This window comes from Ananas comosus, linkage group 6, assembly GCF_001540865.1.
Source record: "Ananas comosus cultivar F153 linkage group 6, ASM154086v1, whole genome shotgun sequence".
Lineage (NCBI taxonomy): Eukaryota > Viridiplantae > Streptophyta > Magnoliopsida > Poales > Bromeliaceae > Ananas > Ananas comosus.
The window spans coordinates 13,441,091-13,454,382 of record NC_033626.1 but is presented as its reverse complement, the minus strand read 5'-3'; the positions used below and the strand labels follow the sequence as shown (position 1 = coordinate 13,454,382).

Here is a 13,292-nt window from a genome sequence, read left to right as displayed (position 1 = left end):
ACCGGAATTAAAGAGTCTAATTAAGGAATACATAAAATTCACTGCAAATCGTATTAGGTATCCTCAATTTTAGCTCCTCTCAAAAAAAAAAAAAATTTAAACCGATTGTCCCTAGCGTAAGTGACAAAGGACTTTATGGTTGGTACCCGAGGTCCGAATCCTAATTGATTAACATTTCTAGCTAAACTTATTTCTAAATAAAATAAACGAAACCGATAGCATCTATCTCTCTCAAAAAAAAATTAAAAAATTAAAAAATTCCTCTTAAAAGTTAAAAGGCCATATATGAATGTGTAAATGTGGGCCTTATCTATATATCAAAGTTTTGGCTGACAACTACCATCCCTCGTACTAACCGTCCATAGAGCAAGTGGCAAAGGGCTTGGTGGTTGGTATCCGAGACCCAAGTTTGAATCCTAGTTGATTCACATTTCCAGCTGAGTTTATTTCTAAATGAAATAAACGAAGCGGGTAGCATGCTATCTATCTCTCTCAAAAAAAAAAANTATAAAAAAAAAATTAGTGTTTTGTTTTTGAAAAAATTGAAAAATAAAAATGCTAGTTTTCTATAAAATCTAAAAGAAAAAACTAAGGGAATATTTGCTTTGCTCGGGAAAGAGTGGAAAAAGATTTTTAGTCAAAAAAAAATTTTCATAAAATTTATTTTTCAGTTTTCCGCTAGTTTGGTTTGTATTTATGAAAAACTAATTTTCGAATTTCATGGCAAATTGATGTTTCAATTTTTCAATGTTTTTAAGAAAAACGAAGATGTTACTTTTCCTATAAATTTTGGAAATTAAGTAGCTTTTCGAAAAAGCTAGTCTTTTTTACAACCAAATGGACATAATTTTTTTTTTTTACAATTTTTTTGATAAACTAAACAGTCTCTAATTTTTCTTGCAATCAAATAAATAAAAAACTGAAAAAAAAATTATAAAAAATTATTTTTTTCATATTTTTCGGTAGAACCAGAGAGCCCCTTGGTTGTTTTCCTTGAGTATAGGAACATTCCCTTTTGTAAAACACTAGGAAAGCATTTCAAGGACTTGTTCAAAAAAGAGTTGGCTAACGTTGGATCACTGTGTCACTCGAGTATATAGCTTAGGCTAAAGGCTTAGGAAAGGTACGTAGAATATATAAAAGGGCGAGGAGAGACCGGGGAGAGAAGAAGATGCCCATCATCTTATCTCTTTATTTTATCCTCCCAAGTGAAAAAGATGAAAAAGCAAAAGTGGCCAAGTCCTTTACTAGGATTCCAAAGGGGCCGGTTGAGGTTCACGCAAACATTCTCCTCCCGTCCTTCCTTTTCGAACCTTGGGTCATGGGCACGGATGCGATATATCGGTTATATTAATCACGTGATATACCGATCATCTCTAGAGCAAGTAGCAAAGGACTTGGTGGTTACTCTCCGAGACCCAAATTCGAATCCTGGTTGATTCACATTTGTAGCTAAGTTTATTTCTAAATGAAATAAATGAAGCGGGTAGCGTGCTATCTATTTCTCAAAAAAAAAAAAATGACGTGATATTCATCAAATATTTTTTAAAAAATTTATTTATTCCATCATAATTATAAAAATATTTTTATTATATATTTTTTTTAAACGAAGAGATGTGATTAGCTTGTTATTGATGATATGGTTCAAATGTGATACAGTAAACTTTCTCAAAAGGGTCAAGCGAGAGTCGGGGACACATGCCCGTACTTGGCTCTTAAATTTTTTTATAGGGTCAATTGCTTATTATATATTTTTTGAAAAGTTTTCAACTTTTGTATTTATTTTTTTTTAGAAGATTACTATTAAATATATTCTTTTAATATTTTAACTTATTTCAAATATATTTATAAAGTTAAATTCGATTGGTAAACTATTTAAAACATTTGTTATTTCTGTGAAACTATTATTTTATTTTTTAAAATACATCCTTCTACCGTCTCCAATTTTTTTTATTTATTCTTAAATTAGAGACAAAAGAGATATTTTAATTTTATTTTAACTCGGATAGAAATTTAATTTGGGTTTAATCCAAGATAATTAACGGGTGGTTATTAAAAAATGACAGAGACATATATGCTGGGTATATTTGAAACAAAAAAAAAAGGAATATACAAGATAGAAGTTTTGAGGAGTGTATAAACAATTATCCTTTCTTTGTATTAGTGAAGGAAAAATAATGTAAATTGTTAATATTTACTGCCTTTCTTGTAACAAAAATTAATAAAAAAATATTTTAGCTAATCAACTTATCAAAAAAATTAATAATATTTTTCTTGCAACTCCGAGACCCAACTGCCTCATAGTTGTAGCTAAATTCAATTTCTTCTTGAATGAGACAGGTAGTGTAATATTTTTGTCTAAAATATATATATATATATATTTTCTTGCAATACTTTAAATAATTATATATCTCATAACAAAATTGCATGATAGAATTAGTTTAGTATAATTTATAAATATATAAAAAAATAAAAGTTAGAAGTGATGCTTAAAACTTTGTTGATCATCAAAAGCGATTTTTTTATATATATAAAAATTGTGCCTTCGCCCGAGTGTGAGGGGATAAAAATTTTATGGGCATCATCCCGAAACAAGTTTTGGGGATGATGCCGATGGATGCCGCATGGTGTACTGGCATCCATCGCCACCCTCAGAAACAAAAAAAAAAGAAAAGAAAAAAAAATTATGGCCTCCAACTTTTTAGAGAGAGAGAGAAAGAAGCAAGTGAGAGAAAGACGGTCACGCCTGCACACCACATGGCGTCCATATGCTCCATCCCCAAATAAGTTGTTTGGGGACGGATGCCCATAAAATTTTTGTCCGGGTGTGATGTGGGAAGTAGAGATACAAAGTTTGGAAAAAGCTCTAAAGCGCGCTTTCACGTTGGCATTAAGATTGGATTCTTCGCGTGCATCTTCGACCGCAATTTGACCTGCAGATATCTACCGTGACATGTCGCGGCAAGAGCATCAAATTATACAAATGGATCTTCCTCTCTTTAATTAGCTTGATTTTTGTCCCTTATGCACCTAGCTTTGTGCAAAATCATATAATTTGTTTTTTGGGAACTCGTGATTAGAACATAGAGAGTGAGAACATGTATTTTGCCTTAGCTTGTATAATAACTTGCTTTCCACTGGAAAGAGTCTAAGGCTGCGTTTGGTTCGGATATAAGTAAGAATTACTAGTTCCAGGGATAGGTACAAGTTCAGGTATAAGCAGGAACTGGACCAATTTTGCGTTTGGATGAAAATTGGGTTGTTTCTAGGAATAAGGTAAATAGTGTTTGGATGATTAGATTGGAACAAGAGGAATAAATGTTATAATTTGAAATTAAAATTATATTATGTAATTAATTAACATAAAAATATTACTTAAAAATAAATAAAAAATTAATTATTAATAATTAATTATAAATAATAATTAATAATAATAATTAATTATAAATAATAAATTATTAATAACGATTATCTAATTAATAATAATAATTATTATTATTAATTATTAATAAATAATAATAATTATTAATTATTCTTATTAATTAATTATAAATAATAAATTATTAATAATATTGATTATCTAATTATTAATAATAATTAATATTAATANAAATTAATAATAATAGCGATTGTCTAATTAATAATTATTAATAATTAATTATAAATAATAAATTATTAATACAATCGATTATCTAATTATTAAGGATAGTAATTATTAATAAATAATAATAAATATTATTAATTATTAATTATTAATAATTAATTATCACTAATAAATTAATTATAATAATTATCTAATTATTATTAATTAATTACAAATAATAAATTAATTAATTACTTAATTATTAAAGTAATAAATAATAATTTAAATATATTAATTAGATTAAGGTGGAACAGCAGTTCCAGCCTTATACCTGCTTGTTCTTAAAATTCTGAAACTACTGTTCCCGGGCAACAAATATTGCGTTTGGGAATAAAGGGGGGAACAAGGGCTTATTCCCTCCCTTGTTCCCCAACCAAACACTACCTAAAGGAATACATAAAATTCACTGCAAATCGTATTAGGTATCCTCAATTTTAGCTCCTCTCAAAAAAAAAAATTTAAACCGATTGTTCCTAGCGCAAGTGGCAAAGGACTTTATGGTTGGTACCCGAAGTCCCAAGTTCGAATCCTAATTGATTCACATTTATAGCTAAGTTTATTTCTAAATAAAAAAAATGAAACCGATAGCAGCTATCTCTCTCAAAAAAAAATTAAAAAATTAAAAAATTCCTCTTAAAAGTTAAAAGGCCATATATGAATGTGTAAATGTGGGCCTTATCTATATATCAAAGTTTTGGCCGACAACTACCATCCCTCGTACTGACCGTTCATAGAAAAAGTGGCAAAGGGTGGTTGGTATCCGAGACCCAAGTTCGAATCCTAGTTGATTCACATTTTCAGCTGAGTTATTTCTAAATGAAATAAACGAAGCGGGTAGCGTGCTACTTATCTCTCAAAAAGAAAAAAAAAACTATCATCCCTTATGCAAAGTGATACAAATTAATTCAAAGCTTAGTTGCTTTATATTTTTAGAAAATTTATTTTTTAAAAAATGAACTAAATATATAATTATCATTCTTTCTCTCTAAAAAAATAATAATCAGGCTCATTTTGTTTGAATAGTTATATATCATGCATCAAATATATTTTAAACTAATTATATTGTGTCTAAAGAATCTGATGAGTAACAATATAATAATTTGAATGAAGCAGATAGCTTGCTATCTTTTTCTCAAATATATATATATATATATATATATATATATATATATATATATTTTCTTGCAATACTTTAAATAATTATATATCTCATAACAAAATTGCATGATAGAATTAGTTTAGTATAATTTATAAATANAATATTTTGAAAGCTATGCAAACAATTTATAAGGCACAATTACTTTTTTTTAAAAAAAAAACTAGGAATATATGTTTATTTCATTTTTTGGAAATTATAATAGTGATAATTATCAGTTGAATGTGTCGCTTTATATGCAACCTAGGAGTCTGAAACGTCAATTTAACATAAGAAAACAAAATTGCATGCAGTTTCTTATATAACTTAATTAGTTAACTTAGATGATACCACGCGGAAGTTATAGAGTTTGTAGAGTAGATCACTATAGATAATGTCGTGCATGAATGGTTAACATAATAAACTACAAAATCCTCTAGCTAGTTCGATCTCCCTAATCTGATCTAACTCACGGAAAAACTATGTATCTTGGTTGACACGTAAACAAATTAAATCTCTCACGTACCTAAACCTTATTAATCTAATTAATCCAAAGCCCTCTCAGTGAGATCTCAATCTTAAAAAGTAATGCAAATTAATGCGAAGCATCCAACAAAGGAACACCATACTATAATGGCAACGTAAATGTGGTACAACTCCCACGACTAGCGAACCCAAAGCCCACCAAAACCCACCAATTATGACCTTCCAATATTGGCTTATATACATGTTCCCAATTATTTGAACGGGTCTAATACCTTTAGCTCACTAGCTACCTCCACCAACCTCACTCATGGTAGTTCATCCTCTTCTCTGACTCACTCCCCCCCCTCTCTCATATAAAAAGCCATTGCACCAGTTGAGTTCCATTCACAATCAGAACCTACTTCGAAGTAAAAAAATAGTTAGAGATTGTAGAGATCAGATAGAGATTGATAGAGAGAGAGGAAGAGAGATCAAACTAAGCGAACAACATGATTTCCTACTCTAGAGCTTCGGTTCTCGTCTTAGCTATGGTGTTGGGGGCCTTCGTTGGGCCACTGGCGGCGCAGGACCCTTCGCAGTTGACGTTGGACTACTACGCGAAGAATTGCCCGCACGCGCAGGAGATCATTCGAGCGGAGGTGGAGTGCGCAGTGCGCACCAACCCGCGCAACGCGGCCCTCCTCCTCCGCCTCCATTTCCACGATTGCTTCGTTCAGGTCATCACATCCAAACGATCATCGAGTATTTAGCTAGCTATGTGCATGGCTTCATTCACTACGTGACAAATAATTCGAAAAAACAGTAACAACTTTTTTAATAAACTTCTAATGATTTGGGCAAGGAAGAGTTACATTTCATATGCTTGATGAGGAGCATTTTGCATGACACTGGTCGGTTGCATGCAGGGCTGCGACGGATCGGTGCTGCTCGACGACACGGCGACGCTGATCGGAGAGAAGCAAGCGGACCAGAACGTGAACTCCCTGAAGGGCTTCGACTTGGTCGACAAGATCAAGCAAAAGCTCGAAGCCGAGTGCCCCGGAGTCGTCTCCTGCGCCGATCTGCTCGCCATTGGAGCTAGAGATGGAACTGTTCTGGTAATTACAAAATAACGCACATATGCAGAGCCTTTTTGCATGCATATATATATCACTGCAAATACGCTCTCTATGTATAATTGCGTGAATATTCCTTCAAAATTGATATTTCGACACGTGCTTTTAGAAATCTTTTTTCGTTTATTTATGCGCATGTCCTTGTTCGGGCATCTACGATCATACATGCACGCAAATACTCAAAATTTTCAGATATACACACATAAATAAATATTAATATTTTTACAGCTGTAGTTGAAATTTTACTTAATTTGCAAGAACATATAGAAAATCCAATAGCATATTATCAAAGTTCTTCGAACCAAAATTGAAATTTTTTTTTTTTCAAATTATATAAATTAGCTATCAGATTTTTCAAATCATCAAATTAATTAATTATCAACAAATCATCAAAATTCAGCAAATGTATTTGTGTGTGTATATACGTATACCACTTTCTGTTTTTGTAATGAAATTGTATAATAGTGCATAATAATAACGAAAATCATAACTGGCCGGGTTAGCTTGGGGGACCATACTGGGACGTGCCAGTGGGGAGATTGGACTCGAAAACGGCGAGCCTGGATCTAGCCAACTCCGACATTCCGGCCCCATCGCAGGGTCTCATCACCCTCATCGCCAAATTCTGGTCTAAGGGCCTCTCCGCTACCGACATGGTCGCACTCGTCGGTAAGTATCTAAATTTCTAAATTTTCAAATTTAAATTTTTAAAATTTGAAAAATTCAATGAGAATAAGATAGCTTGCCTAATAAAAAAGTTGACTACTACCATAGAGTGTTATAATAAAATCCGTATTGCTATTTCTGTTTTGAAGGATCTCACACTATCGGAGTTGCTCGATGCTTCAACATCAAGGACCGGATCTACGGCGACTTCGAACTCACAGCCAAGTTCAACCCATCCTCAGAACTATACCTCAGCAAGCTCAAGGAGACGTGCCCCGCGCACGGCGGCGACGACAACACAAGCCCGATGGACTACGTTTCGCCGTACGTCTTCGACAACGCCTACTTCGAGGGCCTTGTGCAGGGCGAGGGCGTGCTGTACTCGGACCAGCAGATGTACTCGAGCCTCGTCGGCTACCAAACAGCCGATTTAGTCAAGCAGTACTGGGCCGACCCGCTGCTGTTCTTCAAACATTTCTCGGATTCGATGGTGAAGATGGGGAACATCACAAATCCTGAGGGTGGTGAAGTGAGGAAGAACTGCAGATTTGTGAACAGCTGAATGCGCTTTCGCCTTTTTGGGTTCGTTTTTTAGTTGGTGCACGTACTATTGCATGCATGCATTGGTGGTTTTGATTATTGTCTTTGATATATTGTATGAACACGAAATAAGAATGTTTGCTCGATCGAGATTATCATTATATTGTTATGTCGTGATAGAGACATGTTTATTATGTACGTACGTAGTCAAATACATCATAAATGTATCTACAAATTGGTATTAATATTGAGGTCAGTTTTATATTGTATTGTTTGGGTCAGCTAGCTAGTTGAAAAGGATGTTATATCTATTATATATTTACTCTCTTTGTTTATTTTCTTTTTTTTTTTTTTTTTTTTTTTTTTTGGGCCAAATTGCAACTGTTGGATTGGATGGTATTAACTTAGTCAGCGCATAAGAAATCCGAGTCAATCCAATGAGTCAATCGTTGAGATATGAAGATCAAGATGCCAGTGTGAAGGCCTAGACAGAATCATTCTAATCCTCAGTTCATTTAATCCTCCTTGCTCGAATTGTCAGCATATTCAGGCCAAATCCAGCACAGCAGCCTACACATGGCTTCATAAATTTTGGATCATCATTTATTGCCCTACAGGCAATCCAGCTGAGAAGAAAGATCAGATCATCCTACAAGGAAAACATCCCAACTGACCACAACTGATACTAATATTATATATATAACCTGAGAAAATATAATCTTGAACCTTTTTTTCTATATATTGGAACCCACTATCAGGGGTTGGAACCTCAAGACCTCAAACATATATTTTTTAATTCAAAAATAATTTCTCCATATCCAAGTTCAAAAGACATATCAGTCAAATAAATGCTTCTCCAAACACTCAAAAACTCTCTGCAATTTCCGAACGACGACTACTAACCTTGAACAAAAAGCAGAGTTCATCAAGAACAAATCCAAAAGCTTATGGTATTTTACACCTCTATCATTTTATTGCCAACAGGAGCCAGGAACAATTTAGTTGCACCAAGACTGTTCCCGTCTTTTTTTTTTTTAACAAGAACTAAGGGATTAAGAAGAACCGACAACTCATTACACAGGTTCTTCACTTAACTGAGAAAATACACCAAAACCTGCAGGATAAATTACTTACCAATGTAGCGAGTTTGTTGCTTAATGCTGTACAAAATCCTGCAAGAAAACGGGCATGCTCTACGATCTTTTTTTGACGGTAACTATTACCTTGGTCCAGAGAGCTCGACTGCTTTGACGAGCAACGACGAGTCGTCGGTCAGGTCAGAATAACATCGGTATGAAGAAGAGAACTCCGGCATCTTAAATTTTGAGGGTTCGAGACGCTGAGAGGCTTCCCATCTCTCCGCAAGCCCATCACCTTCGAGCATTCGAACCACCTCCGACATTTTAGGCCTATGGCCAGGGGCATATTGGGTGGACAATAGCGCTATCCGAACCATCTCCTCAAGCTCGATTCGATCGTAATTGTTCTTTAGGCCCTTGTCAACAAGCACATCAAGCTTCTGTTCTTGATGGATCTTTTTCACCTGATTGAATGAAACAAAATAGGCGTTAAGGTTAACTAGGTACCTAATTATAACAATTGAAAGGCCAGAAACCAATCTAACAGTTTCACAACTAGGCTAAGAATTCCTAGCGCAATTTGCTCAACTTTTATCATAAACTTACCCAGTCGAGCATGGCTCCTTTCTGATTCGACGCCTTCCCAAATTCTAATGCGGTCTGACCAGTGATTAATTCAAGCAGCAGAATTCCAAACCCGAAAACATCAGTTTTTTCAGATGATTGGCCCGTAGAGAGGTATTCGGGGGCTATATGTCCGACTGTGCCACGAACCGCAGTAGTTACGTGCGACTCTCTATGATCCAATAACTTGGCGAGCCCGAAATCGCCGACTATGGCTTCACAATAGTCATCCAGCAATATATTAGCAGCCTTTACATCTCTGTGTATAATCTTTGGATCACACTGTTCATGAAGATATAGTAGGCCTCTCGCAGCTCCCAGAGCTATTCTCTTTCTAGTGGTCCAATCCAGTGGTGGTTTCCCTAAATAAAATAAGTCATATATGAAATAAATGACCCAGAAAAAACAAATGCAGATTTGGTTCGAGCATAAACTGAGTATATACCAATTACCTTTTAGTCGAGAAGCAACACTGCCATTGGACATATACGGATAAACTAGAAGCCTCTCCGTGGCAGTCATACAAAACCCATACAACCTAAGAAGGTTCCGGTGCACCGCTAAGCTTATCATTTCGACTTCGGTCTGGAACTGGATTTCCCCACCTGAAGCACTCCCATCTTTGAGCCTTTTGACGGCGACAAGCGTCCCATCTTGAAGTTGGCCTCTATAAACATATCCAAATCCACCTTTGCCTAATATATTCTTGCTGCTGAAGTTATCTGTCGCAATCTGCAGTTCCCTGAACTGAAACCTCTTCACATTTCCGAGGCTAACTTCCTCGCTATGTTGGTCTGAAATAGCAAAACACAACTTAAAGTCTTTAAGTCTAGCAATAAGAATTTTGCATTAGGTCATCTCCAATATCTATTATCTGTCATATTATTTAAAGAAATTTTAGTAAGGACAATAAGTTTTTGAAGATGATTAAGGTTTTTACTAACCGTCGACATCGAAAAGGATCTGTCTATTGTGCCTCTGCCTCCACCTGATTAATAGGCCAGCGGCAAGAGCAAGTGATGCGATGCAACCAACACTCGAACCGAATGCAATAGCCACTTTACGGCTTCTGGGCTTCCTCGGTAGTGGAGTACCTTTAAGAAAGCGTATACAAAATTAGCAATAGAACAACAGCAGCTATTCGTGGGGACGAAATAATCTGAAATTTGACCAGCTAATCTTACGTACAATAATCCTGATAATCCAGCGGAAAACATAAAACTAATGGCTAATTTGAAAATCATGAACTACATAATTTACGAAAGAAAAGGTCGGAGAGAAATAAGCAGTCCTTCAGCAAAGACATTATTACTCTGAGACATATTCACATTGTAGGACATGGGCATCGGTACTGCGACTACTGTCCCGTGACAATCCTGCTCTGAAGCAGTGGCGCAGATCAAAGGATTTCCGACAAAGCTGCAGAAGATTCCAACATTATAAATTTAGCCAATTAATCAAAGCAATACTATAGCAAAAGAAAATGTCTAAAATTACCATTTGTATAAGATAGCTTAAAGACTATGTGTAGGCTTACTTGAATGTCTTCGCCAAAGATTCAGGAATAGAGCCACTCAAATTATTGTAAGACAAGTCCCTGGGGCATGGAAACTCCCCTTTAGTCACTATTGTGATCTAATCAAGATTTACCCTTTAAAAAAAAGAAAAGAAAAGAAAAAATTGTTCATGGGACTTACAGAAAGAAAAGCTGCGGGAAATTAGACGACGAGAAAGGGAATGCCCCAGAAAGACTATTGTTATTTAGCCTCCTGCTCATAGCTCAAAGAAAATGCAAAATATAAGCAAGGATTCAACAAATGACAACATAGATAACTTGAGAAAAATTTTAAACTCTCAACTCACAGGTATTGAAGGCTTTCCAGTTGGCCTAAAGAGAGGGGGATTTCACCAGTAAGGTGGTTGTTAGAGAGGTCAAGTGTTTTAAGCTTTCTGAGCCTCCCAATTTCTTGTGGGATTTGACCAGATATGTTATTGTTTTCCAGAAAACTAAAAGAGAAAATTAAACTTATTATTGAGATTTGGAAAATATATATATATATGAAAAATAATGGGAAATAAAAAAAATTTCTGAATATAATAAGTAAGGAACTTACAGGGTCTCAAGATTGGTCAAATTCCCTATGCTAGGAGAGAGTGAGCCAGATAAATTTGCATTTGCTATTTCCCTGTGGAAATAGGATTAAAGTAACTCTGCATCATAACTCCCTCTTATACACACCTCTTCTGTAGCATTAACCCAAGATAGTAAGTAGTGAGTAGAACTTACAGAGAAACAACCAAGTTTGCTGGTGAGCAAGTAACCATGGTCCAGCTACATGGATCAACTGAGTCCTGATCCCAGTTCTTCATAGCACCATGAGGATCCTTGAGAGAGGCCTTAATACCCATCAAAGCTTGCACTATAGCCCAAAAATTACAAAAAAAACACACACACACACACACAAAAGAGAGTTCAATCCTCCTCCACCTTGTTTGCCAAAAAAAGAAAAGAAAAAAAAACAAAGGGAAAGAACCATTCATGTGGTTTTAGTTTCAAAAGCTACCTTCATAGTTGACACCTTTGGTGGTGAGGAGGCCAGTTGAAGAAGAGACCAAAGAGCACAACACAACCCAGGTGAAGAAGAGCCCATTTCTCCATATCCTTGCTCCAGAGATGTCCATTTTATGGAACAGAAGAAGCTCTGAGAAAGATGTTGGGATAGTCTCAGGGGGCTGAGTGGATAAAAACCATGAATGGGTTCTCTCTTTTATCCCCTCCCCTGCTCTGGCCCCTGGGTCTAGTCATTCTAGTGAGATAAAAAAAATAAAAAATTAAGCATGCATATGCAGCAGCCTGGTTTCCTTTTGCACTCTGGAGGTGTCTGTAGCAGATGACATAAAAGAAGATGCTCATGTTCTCTGATAGCAAGAAAAGCAGAGAAAAAGGGAGGGAGGGGAACAAACATGCCTGCCACCTGAGCCTGCTTGAAGCAGAAGTGGGAATAAAAAAAATTAATAAAAAATTCTCAGCTTTTTTGGAGTGGAGGTGGAGGGAAGAAGCTTGGCCTGGTGTGGTGTTGATTATATATATATATATATATATATATATATATATATAAAACAAAAGAAAAATTCTGTGGTGGGGGCAGTTGAGACAAGTGATTGGGAAGTGTGCTTGGGAGAATTCTATGGTTGATTAAACTAAAGTATCTTTGTTAGGAGGGGCCATTAATTGTTTGGGACAAGGAAGGAATGTTCCTTAATCTGAAATAGCAAGTGTTTGGGGAAAAATTCTAGAATGCAACGGGTATATTAGTGACGTGGCGTAACAAATCAATCAAATTAATTATTTTAAGAATATATGTCCCATCATGATTGTAAAAAAGTATTTTTATTGTACTTTTGTTTAAAAAGAAGGAATGTGATTGGCTTGTTATTGATGACGTGGTGCAAGTGTGACAGTGTAGAATTCCTCGTGTTTGGGAGGGGAGGAGTGTATACAAATATACAATACATCGACAAAAATAAATATTAGATAAATTATTGACTGTTCCTAGAGTAAGTGGCAAAATGTTTGATGGTTGGTATCGGAGGTCTCAATTTTAAATCGTAGCTAGATTCACATTTTCAGCTAAGTTTATTTTTAAATAAAATAAACGAAGCGAGTAGCGTGCTATCTATCTCTCAAAGAAAAATAAATATTAGATAAATTTTTTTTATCTTTGAAATAATTTATTTTTCTATAATTTGGTTACTGTTATTTTCAAGAATAATTAAATTACGTTTGATTAGTTTATGAAATAGTAGAAAATTTAGAAAATACGAGGATTGATTTTGATAAAAAAAATAATTTAATGAAAATGATTTGTTATAAACATAATTTATTGTAATATTTAATAGAAATAATTTACTATAAAATATACTAATAAAACATTTAATTATAAAATTTAAGTATAATTTATTGTTATATTTAATTACAAATAATATATATTAATATATAGAGT

At 34.6% G+C, this 13,292-nt stretch overlaps 2 protein-coding genes across 2 annotated transcripts; one reads left to right on the top strand and one right to left on the bottom strand.

Moving 5' to 3' along the window:
• LOC109711790 (peroxidase 11-like) lies at positions 5,642-7,854 on the top strand. Its single transcript, XM_020235012.1, has 4 exons — positions 5,642-5,980; positions 6,170-6,361; positions 6,883-7,048; positions 7,195-7,854. The coding sequence occupies exons 1-4, from the start codon at positions 5,753-5,755 to the stop codon at positions 7,605-7,607; spliced, it is 999 nt and encodes a 332-aa protein (XP_020090601.1). The 5' UTR covers positions 5,642-5,752; the 3' UTR covers positions 7,608-7,854.
• On the bottom strand, positions 8,374-12,352 carry LOC109711789 (protein NSP-INTERACTING KINASE 1-like). The gene is made up of 11 exons (XM_020235011.1): positions 11,853-12,352; positions 11,576-11,708; positions 11,403-11,474; positions 11,152-11,295; positions 10,986-11,057; positions 10,826-10,885; positions 10,601-10,707; positions 10,233-10,382; positions 9,741-10,082; positions 9,271-9,650; positions 8,374-9,128 (listed from the first exon to the last, which is right to left on the bottom strand). The coding sequence occupies exons 1-11, from the start codon at positions 11,968-11,970 to the stop codon at positions 8,805-8,807; spliced, it is 1,902 nt and encodes a 633-aa protein (XP_020090600.1). The 5' UTR covers positions 11,971-12,352; the 3' UTR covers positions 8,374-8,804.

Excerpts from the sequence above, each read along its gene's own strand:
- LOC109711789 (XM_020235011.1), bottom strand. The coding sequence starts at position 11,970 with ATGGACATCTCTGGAGCAAGGATATGGAGAAATGGGCTCTTCTTCACC. Across the intron at positions 11,058-11,151 it reads CTGGAAAGCCTTCAATACCT|GAGGCTAAATAACAATAGTC; the intron begins GTGAGTTGAGAG and ends AGCTATGAGCAG. Across the intron at positions 9,129-9,270 it reads AAGGAGCCATGCTCGACTGG|GTGAAAAAGATCCATCAAGA; the intron begins GTAAGTTTATGA and ends TCATTCAATCAG.
- LOC109711790 (XM_020235012.1), top strand. The coding sequence starts at position 5,753 with ATGATTTCCTACTCTAGAGCTTCGGTTCTCGTCTTAGCTATGGTGTTG. Across the intron at positions 6,362-6,882 it reads CTAGAGATGGAACTGTTCTG|CTTGGGGGACCATACTGGGA; the intron begins GTAATTACAAAA and ends TGGCCGGGTTAG. Across the intron at positions 7,049-7,194 it reads CGACATGGTCGCACTCGTCG|GATCTCACACTATCGGAGTT; the intron begins GTAAGTATCTAA and ends TCTGTTTTGAAG.